Genomic DNA, 18,689 nt, shown 5'->3' on the forward strand with positions numbered 1-18,689 from the left:
GGGGACCCATTCGCAGGGATACAAAGAAGGTATACTCAATTGGTTGAGTTTGTTCCATCATTTCCCGTTTCCTTCTTTAGTTTCTTCTTTCCCAGTTTGATAGAAACGTTGGTTAGGGAGCAGTTGTGTGATTTCGTCTCATCAATTGATTGACCCTTGTATCGCCTTCTAACACTTATCTAGTTTATCTATGTTTGTAGTAATAAGATGTTGTATTATCTTTAGATTAAATTTGTTTATTTATTTTTTTTTTAAATGTTATAATTGACATTTTCAGTGTAAGTGTTAGGGCTTGACATGACTAGCCGATTGATCGGATTGGGCCTCTCCGACTGCCCATCTAGCCTAGTACAAGGCCAAAGTAGAGTGTTGCAACTGATACCTTTATTTTCCCTAGGCATCAATTGCTCAGCCACCAGGATCCTTTTCCTAGGCATCACGGGTTGCCACCCACGGCCAACAGGTAGCTCCCTTGAGGGACTTTTACCCTCTGCAGGGGGCAGTCGGCGTATTCTAATGCCCCACTGACAGGGTCGATCAGATTTTGAAGAACAATTTTTTAATAGAATATATATATTTTTTTTTTTTTTTCTCTATTTAACCCATAGTTGGGACCCTAACAGATACTACCACTCCGGGTCAGAGTGGACCTGGGAGCAATGGCAATTAAAGGGTGGCTCCACACTCCCCAAAGCTCGCAAACTGGGGCCTCGCCGTCGGATATAGTTTAAGATCATATCCAGGACTGGGAAGTAGGGAAGGAAAAAGAAAGGAGGGGGGGAAGGGGAAGGGGGCTGTTGTTTTTGTAGAACATAATTAAGTTTTACAAAAGAGCATAGAAAACAAAAACAGAAATCGATGTAGGTGCATATCGTCTCAGGAAGCCAATAGACAGCCTGATCTGGTAGCACCAGTATTTTCATTGAAATCAGTGAAATAAAATCGATTAATTAGATGGTGCAGTTGGAAATCCATCGTTGTGCACTAGGAGGAAGCTCACATGCTTCCCCATGGTGATGGTTGTTTTTGTTTTATGGCATATCAACCCTTTTCAGGTTATTTAATGCCGAATCCAGTGATTTTGAAGAGTATATTTGTTTGTTTTTTTTAAGTCGGTTTCTATTTAACCCATAGTTGGGACCCTAACAGGTACTATCAGTCCGGGTCAAAGTGGAACTGGGAACAATGGCAATTAAACAGTGGCTCCACACTCCTCAAAGCCCGCAAGCTGGGGCATCACCATCAGATATAGTTTAAGGTCATATCCAGGACCTCCCCATGGTGGCTTATGGTACTCTACATTGCACCGTAGAGAACCTACTGTTGATTTTATTAAATTATTTTTGAATGACCTGAATTAAAGTTTAAAATGCAAAAGTATCATGGTGGTATTGTGCTCTAAACAGAAACATTAATTTGGAATGCGCCCCTATCTTATCAAAGAACCTACTGTTGATTTTAAATGCTATGCCCTTCTGCTTGTACAGTGATGAAACCTCTCAAATACACTTGAGATGTTAGGCTGTAGAAGTGCGCTAACTTTTGTCAAAATCGTACCGTTCCTTCTACAATAGGATTTTTTTTTTTTGATTATCGATTTTCAATACTTATCAGAGGCATTCTGATACAAAACCTATGTAAGAACGCTCTGAGAAAACAAAGTACATTTGTGTGAAATTTCATAAATTCGGCCCAGCCATTTTGGAGTCCATAGGGAACAAACTCACACACACGCACAGATAAAGTGCTTTTTATATATAAGCAGAGATTTATCATCATATGCAGTTTAACATCTGTTTTACATGTTTTACACGAGTTCGATGATTTTTAGGAATATACTTCCACACTAGAGTTTTCTTCACTCAAACTGCTACTCTTTGGAATTTCCTCCCTCTTTTCAGCTTCCCTGATTGCACTAATCCGCAGAAGTTTAAATGTAATGTGAACAGACATCTTGTCACTCGACCAACTCCCAACAGTCCCCTGTTAGACAAGATTCCAAATAGTAGCCTCTTATGTCCAAGTAGCAATGTGCCGTTTGGAATGAAAAGGAGTAAAAATAAAAAATAAATGGTTATTATTTAAACTACATAATCTGGAATGTGACTAATTTTCTGTGGAAGTCATTTCCTTTAGTGAAGCAAGATTTTTTATAGTCTGGATGCCCCCCCCCCGACACCAACACAGTGAGTTGATGAGAACAAATACTTTTATCGAGACACCGTCTCTAGATAATTGCCTATCAAGTGTTTCACTTATCTTTGCATCTGACAAATTGACATTTCATTCTGTCTAGTCAGATATTTACAGAACTTATCTTTGTTCCAACCATATTTGATAGAAATAAACTTCAGCCTTTGTTTAACTCACCTACCAAGTTTCAGTTATGAATATCCAACATTTTTTCATCACAATTCAATGATATGTTTCAAATGTGCATCTCCATACTGCAAGTATACATAGATACAAGTGATTTAGCTGTGATGGCCCTCCTCACTTTATTATATACATATATCACATTGACACACCAGTGTCTTGTCAGATCACCAAAATTAAGCAATGTTGAGCCTGGCTATTACCAAATGGGTAATCATTTGCGCATTCTAAGCGCTGTATGTGCTCTCTGCTTATCTCAGCATCGTTTCGAGTCATTCTGAACCTCCACTTGTCACTGATATTTCATAATGCCATCTCAAGAGAGGTGTGGTTGGAGATTGTGCAACCCTTACCACAAAAATTCCACACAGGCACCACTGAAAGTGGACATCCATAGTCTGCCAAGATTGAAGGAAGCTACCATATATATATATATATATATATATATATACACACACATGATCTTTAATCAGCTGACTGTTATTCTCTCTTCTTTTGTTCTATTTTGTATATAGGAGTGATACAAACAGCACTAGCGATTCATTACTGGAAGCTAAAGTGGATGCTTGCCAATAATAGAGTAAAAATAGCACAACAAATCAGAATATGTAGAATAACAAACAACCTGTGTAGATTGTGTCTGAATGAGAAATTTGAAATTTAAACCTATTAAACTGTAGAAGTGATAAAGCAAACAACTGTATACACAGAATAAACTTTACTTTAAGATAACAATACACAAGAAAAATAAATTATTAAATAATAAACTAAATTAAAGCAACACCTAAAAATAGAAAAAAAAAACTCCAAGCATGCATGTGTTAAAATAAGATAACCTATTAATTCGACAAATTAAAAAAAAAAAAAAGAAAAAAAGTGCTTCACTCCTGTACAAAATAGAAAATCCAAAACTACAAATCAAACAGTGACAAAGTTGATATTTTCTTGATCGGCGTTGCACTGGATGAATAATATCTAAAGTTTAGAAAAAATTATTCATTCATTGATTGTAAACTGGCACAAATTTCGTCAAGAGAAGGGAAAGTTTGTTTTCGAGCTACGTGCCAAATGGAAGTAACTGATTCTTTTCAAGGGGTTATTTCCCTTATGCCAACTCATTCATTGAGTAATTTATAGAAGTGTTTGCGTGTGTGTTTGTGTATGTGCAGAAAAAGGAATGGGTTGAATAGAGAGGAAAGAGAGGGTTGGGAGACAAAAAGGGGTAAACGGGGGAGGGTGAAAGAGAGAAGTTTTAATAGAAATATGTTATACTTTTGCCCCAGGCAACGCCGGGTAGCTCTGCTAGTAGTAAATAAAAATGATAATGTGTATGTCATTAAGTTACGAGAAACATGAGAAAGGAGTGGAGCAGACACCTTTGTTATTATATATGATGCTTCAAACTAGATCACTCCTTTACTCCTCTCAAAAACATCTGCTACCTCCCTCTCCTCATCCAAGGGGTGAAGACTGGTACATTAAAAAGCTAGTAATAATACCTTACCTGGTATGCAGCTGCATCATCTGAGTCAGTGGGGGCTCGCTTAAAATACCAAAATAAAAGGAGAACGATTAAGCTTTGTGAGAGAAGAACTAAGAGGAAAAATGAGCAGAAACCCGAGAAAAACATGCAACCATATTTGCATAATGTATGCATGCGAAACACCAAAACAGACGAAGAGTAGGAGGGCCTGCGGGCAGCATTCCATTTGCGCAAAGCGATGTGCATCAATTAACTCAATATTAACAGAAAACCAAAAAAAGAAGAAAAAAAAAACACACAAGAACCAAGAGGACACCAAAAAATAGGCTGGCACCAGGGGGGAAAATTCTTTATACAAAACAGAAGAAAAAAAGAGAAAGAGTAATAAGTATCTTGTCGAGCCAGGAAAATAAAATATTTATACAAAAATGACAAAAAAAAAAAAAATTTATTTTCAGTCCAAAAACAATTGTAATGTACACAACTAAAAAAAAAAAAATATGCCATCCATAAAATTAAAACATACCTCTCATAAAATTATTTACAGAAAATGTCATCCATAAAATTAAAATATACCCCTCATAAAATTATTTACAGAAAAAGAATGCCAGTCATAAAATTTACAAAAAATACCTCTCATAATATTATTTACAAAAAAAATGTCATCCATAAATTTATTTACATAAAGAATGCCCGCCATAAAAATATAAAAATAACACCCATAAATTATTTTACAAACAAGTAACCTGAAGTTATAGGTACAATCTCCCATTTGAAAACTCAAATATTTCAGATTTGCATTAAATTTGATCTATAATAATTAGTATGGCTATGACAACAGCATATTCTTTTCATTATTTTGAATCTCGAGTATATATCTGACAAAGTTAATCAACTGAGAACCACATCACTCTATACAAAAACATATAAGATATCAACGGATACACACTCGAGAGTCAAAACAATGAAAAGAATATGCTGTTGTCCTAGCTCTACTCATTAGATACCAATTAAGAAAAATTCCCTAAATTTCAATTTTTTTCTGAAGACTAATTGAATTTTACACATTTTTTCAAGAATTAAAATGAATTTAAATCAAAAATTGAAATAAGGATTAGTTGGTTGGTTGGTTGGTTGTTTTTGTTTTACGGCATATCAACCCTTTTCAGGTTATTTAATGCCGAATCTAGTTATTTTGAGGAACGATTTTTAATGGAGTATTTTTTTTTTATGTCAGTTTCTATTTAACCCATAGTTGGGACCCTAACAGGTACTACCACTCCGGGTCAGAGTGGACCTGGGAGCAATGGCAATTAAAGGGTGGCTCCACACTCCCCAAAGCCCGCAAGGTGGGGCCTCACCATCGGATATAGTTTTAGGTCATATCCAGGACCTAAGGATTAGTAGTATTATAACTTGATTTGAATTTTTGTAGGAGAACATAAATATGATGCAAAACTTCTGTTCTAGAAATTAATTTTACCCATTCTGGGATGGGTATTCTGGGTTTTTTTATAAGACAAAATCTGTTTGAGCTGAGTGGTGCTTTAAAAGATGTCAAATTCTAGTTAAAAAAAAAAAAAAAAAAAAAAAAAATTGATCTCTAAAAATTAATATTTATAATATACTGAGTTAAGAACCCAACATTGTCCGAGATGCTGTAGTCATTTGTTTTTACTTTTTATTTCTTTTCACATTTTTTTAAATCTAAGCCAGATAACTCTTTCTATTATCTCTTTTGTTGAGTTTTATTTTTAGGTGATTATTTAATAATAATAATAATAATAATAAAAAACACTAAAAAAATTATTTATACAATAATAGATAATAATATTCCTAGTAGTAGCAAATCATAGTTTAACTGATTATTCTGGTTGCCTTTTGAATTAAATAGTTTGTTTAATAAGATCATAACTTGTCAATGCAAAAGTGTGTGGAATCATATTTTTTTTTATTAATTATTCCATGATTGATTTAATTCATTTATTGTACCAGCAAACTCTTCATTATATGTCAAGGCTCTTGTCCAAAATTCCCCCTATATTAAAAAAAAAAATCGAAAATAAAGAAAAATGTGTATGATGTATATAACCGTGAAAAAGTGAAAATATCATATTCCAAAAATTACATAAGTTGATCAAGTAGTTTTACTTTTATAAAGAGAATCATTTTTAAGCGATTAATGGAAATGAGTATGCATTACAATATGAATCTAGTATGAATTATTATTGACTTATCTCCCCTTTTTTTTCTTTTTGAGATTTCTTTTTAAAATGTCGGGCGAAACAATTCACTCCTTGGATGCTTATAAAATTTGATTTTCTTATTTAAAAATAAAACTACTTTTACATGATTTTTGGAATATGATATTTTTGTTTTATAAGTACGATGTACATCATACAGATTTTTCTTGATTTTCATTTTTTAATATAGGGGAAATTCTGTATATATGACTGCTTAAATTGCAGCCTAAACCAATAATTCTATTTTAGTAATTTATACCAATCTCTGTTTTCTATCTCTAACTTTTTTTAGTAATTTGAATTAATGTTATTTTCAAATCTTTTAGTATTTTCTTTCCAGATTAATGAAAACAACAAAGTGATTTTTTTAAATTCAATCATAACAATAACCACAAGATCACAGTGTAGTATCTGTTCTGATGCTACACTTGACCGTTTCTGTTTTCGGTCAGTGAATACATTGGTAAACACTATGTTTTTCGAGCTGAATAAACATGTTACATTGAATAAAAACACTAAAAACATATCCAGCTAGGTAGAAAAGTAACTTATCTTGCCTTTGATAACATTTATTTGTTATATATTTGCCTTTTTGACAACTTTTTCGAATCCATGTGTATAGTAATACAAACCCACTATTTCAATTTTCTATAAGCAGAAATGGGACTTCTCCACATTCTATGGGGAGTAGAAAGTGAGCCTCGGGTTTACTTTCAGCAGCTTCGTAACTCTTGCTTCCCTCATTTTGTCCTTCCAGGAGTGATGTTTCTGACAAAGAGGGAAGAATTGCTGTTTTCTGGATTGGAATTTATTAGTCTAACACTTATCGTTGGCTAGTTTTTAATCTTGAAGTAGTATTTTGTTTTTAACTCTTTACATCAGACATCCATCATATCAAACCAGCTCAAGTCAGATAAAATACAAATCACAACACTATAGACGCTCAAGAGAATCAGAGAACACCTAGCCAACTCTGGCGAATATATTCCAAGTGGGAATGAATCATTGCCTTGTAAAGCCTAGTCAGTAAATAAAGTGGATTTGATTGTAAAGAAAACATTGGTATGTTTTATATCTGGAACTCTGGTGACACTATTTTCTTCTTCAGCTCAAGTCAGATAAAATTCAAACACAGCCACTTCTACTAAATGGTTATTTTTAATCTTCAGGAAGAATTGCTGTTTTGGGGTCAGAATCTATCCATCCAATATTTATTGTTGGCTAGTTTTTAGCTATGAATATTTCTTTAGCTTCTTACATCAAATGGCTTCATGCCTTGTCTGAGTAATTTCCATGAACAAAAAATACAATCAGCAACTGAACATGATCTTCTTGAGTTTCAAAGTCTACGCTAAAGTCAAGATTAATTGGGATGGATAGACATAGCGAGAATTAGTGATGTAATATCTTCAAAACAGTAATTGAATGTCAGCATTCCATTCCATTTAACGTTTTCTGGTAATGAAATGTCTGTCAGTGTATAATACACACAAGAAGAAAAAGAAAACGGTTCTTGTTCAGAATTCTTCCTATATTAAAAAACAAAAATAAAGAAAAATCTGTATGATGTACAATACGCATTACGAAATGAAAATATCCGATTCCAAAAATCATGATTGATTGATTGATCAAGTAGTTTTAATTTTAGAGAGATAACCATTTTTAAGTAATTAATGGGAATCCGTAGGTAGTACAACATAAATCTCACAAGTTTGAAATATACAGTTAACTCCCTTTGTTTTGTTTTTAAGAATATTTTCAAAATGGTGGACAAGACTGCTGCTATTCTGTTGCTCATAAAATTTGATTTTCTTATTTAAACATAAAACTACTTGATCAATTTATATGCTTTTTGGAATATGATATTTTCATTTCATCATGAATACATAGATCATACAATTTTTTTTTTTTTAATATAGGGGAAATTCTGGATAATAACTAAAAATACTGACATGTTTTTAATGCCAAATAGAACTTACCTTATAATTCGGGGTAAATCTCTTGAACCAACCAAAGCTGATACGGCCACAAAATATAATGAGAGTAAAAATTAATGCCACAGTAGAGAATAAAAATGTTGGTTGGAGTGAATCTGAAAAAGAAAAAAAAAAAAGGAAAAAGAAAACGGATTTTAGAATTTTAATTCTTTTCACAAAAAAAAAAAAAAAAAAAAAAAATTCTTTCAGCTAAAATTCAATTTGAAATAAAGGAATTCATTAAATTAATTTGGTTGTTTTTGTTTAGGGTTTTGCAGAACATAATTGAGTTTTGCAAAGAGAAAGAAAAAACAAAAAACAATAATATCAATATATGGTGTATTTTAGGTCAGAAAGTTGGTATCTTCAGACAGCCTGATGTGGTAGCGCCAGGAAAGTGATTAGGATGAATTTGAAAGAAAGAGGAAATAAAGACCTGAGAAAAGATAGGTTAGTTTGAAATTCAGTTTCTGCTATCATGGAAAACGAACGTTAAACCTAATGTAATGACAATGTTGATGAAACAAAATCGGTTATAGTCAACTAACATACTATTTAATTTCCAACGTAGCGCTACCAGAGGTGGTGACAAGGCAAATCAGTTCCTTCAGTTTTATTGTTCTTCAGCATTTCTATTGTGAAACAATTTATTGAAATAAAACATAAGAAAAAGACATTATTGAAAAGTACACAATAAAAATTAACAAAATTATACAGATTAAAATAAAACGATTAGTCTTTGTTTGCATTTTTAATAATAGATTTAAAAAAATTATTTGAAATTTTATAAGAAATATATGTTTATGAAATTATAAAAATTATAAAAATAAGTTGTTTTTTTTTAATTTTTAAAATAAGTTTGTTATTTGAATTTATAAAATAAATATATGTTTATGAAAGTGTAAAAAGTTTTTGACTTCTAATGGGGGTATGAAACAAATGGATTTGCCAATCATTTTTATAACCAACGGCTGTGCTAAACAACCAATGAAAACATCGCAAAATTATTATAAAAATTGTCGAATTTTGGATTCAATCAGTTCGCCGTTTGCTATGTCACGGACCGCATTTAATTCTTCACCGCCATCTTGGTTACTAATCTGAACTACGCCACCATTTTGGTTACTGATCTGAACTACGCCGGCATCTTTGTTCAACATAATATCTAAGAACTTAAGAGGTTAACTACGCGACGGACTGCATTTGATTCTTGGTTGTCATCTTGGTTACTGATCTGAACTACGCCGCCATCTTTGTTCAACACAATGTCTCAAAACTTAACAGAGAGTATAAAAATGAAAAAGTAAAGATCTGAAAAATATGATTAAAAAAGAGTATGTGGCCATGAGAGATATAGGCGTGAGAGAAAAAAAAAAGCGAAGGAACTGATTTGCCTTGTCACTGCTTCTGATAATGCTATGCCAGAAATTAGGCAGTACATTAGCTGACAATAACCACAGAATAAATTACTTACCAACACGCAAAGCCGTGAAGAAGACAATACTGATTTGTAAGAAGATAACGGAAACAATGACAAAATTCACAGCCGTTGTGTGAATATTTTTGCTGATACGCGAAGGTTTATATGCAAAGTATATGTTGTATCTATCAACCATGTGTTTCATTGTAAGGTAAATGAGACCTGCAAATAAAATGAGAATAAAAATGTCATTAAAATATTGTCATTACAGTAAGATGTCATAAAAAATTTTGTAAAAATAAACATGGCATGAAAAAAGAAAAAAAAAATGTGTTTTAGTTTTAGGTTCGTCAGCCATGTTTTTTTTGTTTTTTTATTTATCAGAAAAAAAGTACTCTTTAAATCCCATGGTATAAATCATTGATAATTTTGATAAAATAAAGTGAGAAAAAAAAAATGTCTTAAAAACAAAATAAAAAAAAGGATGTGTTTTTTAGTTTGAGATTCTTCAGACATGTTTTTTTAATTATAAAAAAAAAAAGTCTTTAAATCCTAAGGTGTAGATTATTAGTAATTTTGATAGTCTATACTTATGTATATACTAGCAAAAGTACCCGTCGTTGACTGGGTTCAAAAACAGCCTACAGAAAATGGACTCTGATTTATGAAAGCATGATAGGTTATGAAAAGGAAGAGTTTTAAAGAGATAGCTTCGAATTTGGGGGTATCAAAACCAAAGCAAAATATGATGAAAGTAAAAATAAAATAGATAAACCCCATAATTTATTATACCATACCTGTTCACACTGAAATACTTATCACAATATTCTGTGGATCTATATTAAAAAACCTTGTTAAACTTTGTGATATATTTCCATTCTATGGAGGTCAGGCGCGAACGAACACCCCATAATTTTATTATACCATATTTCTTCAAACTGAATTATCAAAGTATACTTACACAGATAGATATGAAAAGTCTTTATTAAAGTTTGTGCCTATTTCCATTCTATGGAGGCCAGGTGTGAATGCAGACCCCACAATTTTAATATACCATCCCTATTTAAGTTAAAACATACTTATCAAAGTATCATTATGTACATCTATATCAAAAACACTTGTAAACGTTTTTTAAAAAATTTTTTATTTCCATACTTTGTGGATCAGGCGCGAACACAGACCCCACAATTTTAATGAACCACCGTTCTGCAGGATCAAACATACCCATTCCTGTGTCTCGTTACATCTATCATTATATGTAATCAGTTTTTTAAAATAGTCAACCATATAGGAGCCTATTTGTGACCAGACACACACACACAATGATAATGGAAGTGTGGAAGACCTAAAAACTTAACTTTGTTTCACCCACTATTTTGCTGGCTTTATTAAGAGTGAAAAAAAGCTAAAACTGACACATAAGATCTGTAATTTTAGGGAACACTTGCAGGCCGCCCGGCATTGCCCAGTCATAAAATACGTATAAATATTATATTTTAATTCATACAGAAACTGAGACATGTACATGCAAGTATTATGTTTTTCTAAACAGTTCACTACATGTAAGTAAAAAAAAACTCCATCGGAGATCGAAACCAAAATCCAAAGACAGTGAGTCAAGTACAATAACCATTAAACCAGCTTGCCATGATCTTTTAAAAGTGTTGTCAAACCTACTTATTCTTAACATAAGGAAGCCGTCATGTTTCATGATTGTGCATGCACAGTCGTGAAACAGGTGACAAACAGGTAAAAATCCAATGACCCTTAAGTACCAATTTTTCAATTTTAACTCCTTAGCAGCCCTTTATTCCAGATGAAAATCAATTAAAATTTTTTCCACATGTCTGAATACCCTATATACCAATTTTCGAATCTGTAGATCAAAAACTTTTTGAGTATCTAGGTTGAAAAGTGTTCTTATGCACACATTCTTATTTTTATTAATATATAGTGATAGGTCATAATAGATTTAAATTTATGTAGAGAGGGAAGACATATATACATATATATACATCTTAAAACATCTAGCCTAATAATTAAAAACAATAATACTACTAACACCACAATGAACCAAACAAATGTAATATATGCAGAATGTCTTCAAAACCAATCTAAAGATTTATATGGTACATATATTGGCCTCATAACGACAACTCTTTCCCGACAATTAACATAGCACGTTTCAGACAATATTGCCACCCAACGCCACCTTATTACCTACAACAAAAAATTACAATCATCAGAAATACGAAATATACTAACAAGTAATTCTAAAATTCGATGTTGAAATAATTGAACATTAAGACTAAAATTACTATAAGCATTACTAATCAAAAAACTACAGCCAATATCAACCAAATCGCATTCAATATCAGCACTTATATATTAACCGTATTCAACAATTAAAAACATAATAATAATAAAAAAAATTTCAACTCTACCACAACATGTACTTACCCCTCCTCCACAACAGACAATTAAAATAAAGTAAGCTAATAATAAATAGGTGAATAGAACAAATTAACAAATTTACTATAAATACACTTAACTAAGCCTCAAGAACAAGAACAACCACCACTCCTGACAACTATTGAGATTACCGATTAAAAGCGCTTGAGCAAATGGCCAAAAAACTGTCACTTAGTGATATAATATATAACCTGCCAGCTAAAGCAAAAAAAGATTGCCCGGCGAATAGTGCAAATTACCCGTGTGATATTATGAAGTTGACTTGAGTCACTAACTGTTGAGGGGAGGAGACAATAAACAGATAGGCATTTTTAGATCGAGCCTTCTCGATTTGACAATGACAATAGAAACCTACAGACTAGATAAAAAAGGGAACCAATGACACGATGGGGGTATCAAGGAGATGCTTAGAGAGGGAAGGACAGCTTCGGGGTAGCCAGGGTGGGGGACTTCAGATAGCAACGCCGAGAACACAGTTGACAGCTAGCTGCCATTTACAATGAATGGACTTGATAGCGAGCAGTGTTGAACAACGGCTGAACAGTTTTTAGAGCTGACATTGAAACAGAGATCGAGAGGAGTTGACAACTGACAAATGAGCCTAGCCTTAACGGAATGTGGAGGACACACACACACACACACACACACACACTCTCAGGTCCAGCCATCAAATATGTTTGAAGTATTAGCATTGTGTTTTTCCTCTTCGTTTTACTCCATTCTTTTACTTTGTGGACCCACGTGTTCCCATCGACAGTTGCTAGCGAGAAAATGACGATCCAGCAATTAGAATAGTTGAACGAAAACTCCATGGCGTGCACGACGCTGGGGGCCGGAGGTCTGTCGGTGGGTCACGCATGCCGTCACACTTGTAGAATCGGAAAAAAAGAAAACAATCATGTTCAACCAGACATGTTTGGATAATGACTTGCTGCCAGATTATACAAATATATATATATCTATATAATATGTTTATTTATACAAACATTATTAGTTACATATGTGCATACATGTTTCTGTAGTGATCTCTAGTCAGAGATCACGTTATCAGGCTAGTAGTGTGAACGACTTTTGATCTACTAGTGTAATGATGTGGTAATCTCTGACTAGAAATTGCTACAGAAACATGCATGCCCATATGTAGCGCATAATGTTTGTTTAAATAAACATTATAAACATACTCTGTTAATGCATCAAGCACTCTTTAACACAAAAGTTCCAGTGGATCTATATCTACGAAACAAAAACTGTATAACCATTATATATATATATATATATATATATATATATATATATATATATATATATATATATACACACACTAGCTGTATCCGGTCACGCGTTGCTGTGGCTCAGTTTGTTAAAATGGAACACATTCCCCAAGAAAAATTGCATTTTGTTCGTTTATTTACTTTCATTATTTTTTTTTTTTTTTTTTTTTTTTTATCAATAAAAATTGTTTTTTTTTCCCTCAAAAATTAATTTTTTACCATAAAAAGTTAGGTGAAAGTTTTTGTTTTTTTTTTCAGGAAAACTTGCAATTTTTCTTTTAAAGAAATTTCGCAGTAAACGTTTCTTTTTGAAAACGGAATTTTTATTATAAAAAGGACAGATGAATGCTTTATATGAACATTGTAAATAGTTAGGTGAAAGTAGAGAAAAGTCTGGGTTTTTTTTTTCAAGAGACTGTACAAATTATTTTTTTTCAGCAGATGTTAAGAAAAACAGAAAACATACTTCCATCATTATATGACACCAACTGGTGTCATGCATGCATGCAGCGAGGTGCATATTGCAGTGAGAGGGGGTGTTTGACCGGACGGGATGGGGTGAAGGAGTGCAGAGAAATGCAAAACCTTAGCTAGGAAAATAGGACCAGCCGCCGATGTGTCATTGTAAGCTTGTTAGATGCAAAGCAGATGTTGTGTTGCCTCAAAAAAAAAAAAAAGGGAGATTTGGAATTATATACATGTCAAAAGAGATGGTCTTGTTTTTCAAATAGAGGAAGAGATGGCAGAAGAGGGGGGTGTTGATGTTTGGTTGGGGCTCGGGTGTCATTTACAAAGTAAAGGACAAAACAGGTAGGGGGTGAGATGTGACCCGATGGGGATCAGGCGATGCTGAGTGACCTTGCTAGTCGACACGAATTCAGAGGAATTTGCACGACTGAATTCTAATGATGATGATGATGGTTTGATGTTATTTAAACAGAAATGTCTATGGGATTTTGTCAGAAAGAGAAAAACAAATGATAATTGTTCTTATCTTATTGCTGTTATATATCTGTTAAGGGTTGTTTTTAAAACCTCTGTGAACGATAGGAAGAGTCCCACATAGCTGACAGCTTGGGGTGGGAATCGGGGGTGAGGGGTCGCCACCAGGCATTGTTCGATCTGGGGTGACTAATCACGCCTAATTGGTAATAAGTAAAAACCTCAGTGCAGGTGGGGGTTGAGGTTTGGTAGAGATAAGCTCTAAGAGAAAGAAAGAAAGGTGTTTGTAACCACTCTCTGAAGGAGAGGTGGGGAAAAAGGGGTTGGATTTAGAAAAAGGAATTCTAAAAAGAGAAGAGTCGTAGCCAGCAAACCGAACGGCTGGGCTAGTCAAGCGCTCCCAATTTGGGAGCCCTTCAGGGCCTGATGTTATGATGGGAACTAGCCTGTGTTAATGGGAACTCTGTGACTTTACTGGTCTGGTCTTACATCGTTTCACTGTTATAGTCAGTCACCTCAAATTAGACAGTAGTTGTTATGAAGTAATGGAAACAATAAATAGTTTGTTACTGTTATGACCTGAAGTTCTGTTTGTTTGTGGTGAGGACTTTTGATTTTGCAGCAAACCGCAAGGACCAGCAGAGTGGTTGATGTACCCGGAGACTACCTACACATGGAAAGAAAGACGATTCGATAGAGAGGAAAAGCGCCCCTCCATGAAAACACAGTAGGTAAGGACGATCAACAGGCCAAGTTGTAACGAGACAAGGTACGATCAAAGGACAGCTGCCACATCGGGTGGAATCCGACGGGGTTAAGGACGCCCGGTGTGGTTGTAACGGTGGGAATGCTGCAGGTACCGTCATCATTATAATTAATTATGCAAAAAAATAAAGTGGAAAACTTTCTGTTATTAATGTTTGCTAAAAAATAAATACAGTAAACTTCGCTGAAGTGTTAGCATATGCTGCATCTTAAAAAGTTGGTTCATGCTGACAATTAAATAAAATAAACGTCTAAAAATTAGTAAAAATAAGTAAAATAATGAATGACGGCTCGGGGGGGGGCAAGTAAGTAGGAACAACACAATCATTTGTGTAAAATAATTACTATTCGAGAAATTGTAAACAATAACAAAAATACCTGATACCAAATGCAGTAAAATTCAAGTATCTGTTATACGTGCTGAAACTGTGTTTAAGTTATTTTTATTTCATTTCTTTTATTAAAAGTTGTCTTTCCAACAATTAACTGGTTGCATGTCGTTTAACCATTGGGGACTTCACTCTTGGAAAATTGTATAAAAAAATCTATGACTATCACTAACTGTAAATTTGGAAGTGCAACTCGAACTTAAGGTTAGTGGTACATAAGTCATTTGTTAGGTGTGTCAGAAATTTCGTGAAAAATATTGAATAGTTCTACCCCGTTTTCCAAGCTTATAACTCCTCGAAAAATGTAATTCAAGCCCTAATTTTTTTTTCAATTAAAGGAGCAAGGACCAAGGTTTCATTTAAAAAAAAACAAAAAAAAAAACAAACAACGTGGTTTTTAAAAAAAAAAAAGGTTTTAAACTTCGGACTTTACAGGTAAATTTCTAAAAAACACTACTTTTTTTGTTTTAAATTTGAATATATTATTTATTGATCTTTTATCTTCAATTTGAGATATATAAAACTTTGGTAAGTAAATTAATTATGTACTTTTTAATAGACATTTGAAAATGGGGGGGCTTGAATTTAAAAAAAAACGTTTGTCTAAAATATTATATTCGGTTTATTGGAAAGCATAAAATTTCACATTGACCCTGAAAATATCATAAAAATTGAATCAATAGAAAAATTGATAGATTTTTAAAGTTTAAAAATTGAAAATACTGAGCTCATAAAATTCAATTAATTTCATTACTGTTTTTTAAAAAATAAAAAAATAATATTTCTATTACTTTTTATACAACTTTAATAGTTTATTTTGGAAGTATAATCTATAAAGAAAATAAACAACCCACTTTTAAAAGAGAAATTACGAGTTTTTTTAATATTTTATTCACAGTTCCGTGTTAGGAGTGTCAAAAATTCATACAAAAATTCTGATACACCTAGTCATTTAAGCCTCCTTACTTCTTAAGCGATAAGCGGACATTTGTTTATTATTTTTATTTTTTTTATTCAGTGTGTAAAATCCACTTTGAACAACATATTTGGAAATTAGAAAAATAAAAGAAACAAAAAAACTTTGTTTTAGCATGTTAAAAGTATTTAGGTTGGTAGATAATTAAATTCTACTGTGTTTGGTATAAGTTTTTTTTTTGCTGTTGTTTCTTGCTTTTTAGAATTTTTGACTAAAGGGGATTGCTTAGATCATATTTTAAACTAAACTACGGAGGTTGGAATGCCCCCCCCTAAAATGTACTTGGAAAAATCGATTTTATAGCAAGATTTAAGAATGGTTAGCCAAAAAAAAAGGTGAAAAACAAAACAAATAATCAATAAATAATTGTTACCAAAGGCAATAAATGCTACTTTTTTTTACTTACATGAATGAGTTTATTTTATGTTTTAAAGTATTTTCAAGCGCTTTTCTTTATTTTTTAATCAAAAATTGCGGGTGTGTGGGTGCGAAATATCTCCAGATTTTCTAGAATTTCCCGCTAGATTGCAAACGAAATCTCCAGATCTAGCAGGAAAACCGCTAAATTGGAAACACTGGTCACGTGACGGCAAGCGGTGATAAATAATTGCCCATAAATAAAAAAAATGGCCTATCGGTACAAAGAAAACCACCTATTTATTATAGAAAAATTAAGTATAATGTTATAATGAAAAAGAGATATATAGAAACATGCATGGGTACAGTAAACATATTATACCAAAATATCGAAGCAATCATTTATTTAGTTATTTAGACTATTAATTACGAACGAACCAAGAGTTACATTTTTATATATATATATATACGATTAATTGAAATCAGAATTGGAAAAATTGGAACATTTTGGAAGTATCGGAATTGGAAAAAAATTGTACTTGTTTTCCAATGCCCAAAACGATTCTTTTAATTGTTTTTGTTTTGTTTAAAACTAGCATTTCAGCCCGGCATTGCCTGGGTGTTTGAAGGTGTATGTTGAGCAAAAAAAAAAAAAAAAAAAAGGTCAATTTTTTTAAATTTTACCCCTATTATGACCTCTTAACATTTATTGTTTGGGGCTCAAATCAAGTTAAGTTAGATCTATGTCCAAGGAACCTATATCTAAAATTTCAAGTGTTTATATTAAAAATTGGCAGAGGAGTTTGGTAGAGTTCTCAAAGGTCAACTCGTTGAACTTTGACCCCTTAACAACCAAATTTCTGGCCGAAAACCGATCACAAAGATTTTCCCAAATCTCAGTACCCTGTATATCAAATTTTGAGTCTGTAGACTTAAAATTGACAGAGTTATTGCATAGGGAAATGTATACAAACACACAGATACACAGATAGACACGATCACTTTTATAGATATATAAATTTAATTTTCCATTGTGGGTACTAATGATAAAACGATAAACACTGCTAGTAAAACTAAAATTTATAGATCACATAAGTGTATTATTTTACATTTGCAAAAATATAGGCACCTATTATAAGGATCATTTTATCTGAAAATAAAAAATAAACAATTCTATAGATAATATCAAGAGGTTTTAAAAGTATTGTAACCAGTAATTGTATGGCAATTGGGTAAAATATTGAATCATATCATCACTAATACATATCCACAAGCAGACTGTTTTGCTGTATCACAGCTCTTCAGTGCGGCTAAATAAATAGATGTCTCAAGCCGAGATTGAAACTTGACTGTCGAGTTGACAGTCGGCACTTCTAACTCCGACACTTTCATACAACATCTGTTGAATGTAAGCGAAATCTCGATATAAACATTGTCAATTGCCAGAATGTTCTAATTGTTTTTTATCACTGAGCAATACCTTTAGCTAGTGGCAGTTGGTGATTTTTTTACGAGAGCTCTACTCAAGAGTAAGGGGCACTTTATGTGTGTGTGTGTTTGTATATATATGTGCATCGATGGCAACCTCCTGTCTCTTGACACAATGGCATTCTGCACCTAGTTTGGTTTACTACAGGGTCTGCTGTGGCTAAATATTCCAATTTTAGATTTGCAGCTACGTTGGCAGTTGCAGCAGTCATAGTTAACAGTAGGGATGGTGGGGGAGGCAGGGGTGGACTGTATCCTCTCTCACCTGTGGATTCTCTTTTCTTCACATTGGCTTTCTCTCTTCTTTTCTGCTAATTGGTGCCGTCCTTTACCTTTGTTCGCCAGGCTGTGCGATTGGACGACTGACTCGAGATCTTGTGGCTGAATGCCACAAGCCTTCAGGTCTCTGTTGCAGTTGTCCTTGTAGCACAAAGTTGGTCGCCCAATTGGCCGTGTTCCAGAGACCAGCTTGCAATACACTTTGGTATGTGACCAACTTCCATTCTGCACACATGACCAAGCCAACGCAAG

At 33.1% G+C, this 18,689-nt stretch overlaps 1 protein-coding gene across 4 annotated transcripts in view; it reads right to left on the reverse strand.

The window, feature by feature from the left end:
- Positions 1 to 18,689, reverse strand: part of LOC145255782 (mechanosensitive cation channel TMEM63B-like) — a 190,510-nt gene that overhangs the window by 18,311 nt on the left and 153,510 nt on the right. For 2 of the 4 annotated variants that reach the window (XM_080114451.1, XM_080114453.1), the window contains 3 exons: positions 9,553 to 9,720; positions 8,082 to 8,194; positions 3,881 to 3,919 (listed from right to left, as the gene is read on the reverse strand). In XM_080114451.1, the coding sequence (XP_079970577.1) occupies positions 3,881 to 3,919; positions 8,082 to 8,194; positions 9,553 to 9,720 (320 nt within the window). The remainder of the gene's footprint in view (positions 1 to 3,880; positions 3,920 to 8,081; positions 8,195 to 9,552; positions 9,721 to 18,689) is intronic. The other 2 variants (XM_080114452.1, XM_080114454.1) reach the window with 1 other exon arrangement.

The sequence above is a fragment of the Euprymna scolopes genome, chromosome 31 (genome assembly GCF_053919585.1).
Source record: "Euprymna scolopes isolate OS-2025 chromosome 31, ASM5391958v1, whole genome shotgun sequence".
Classification (NCBI taxonomy): Eukaryota; Metazoa; Mollusca; class Cephalopoda; order Sepiida; family Sepiolidae; genus Euprymna; species Euprymna scolopes.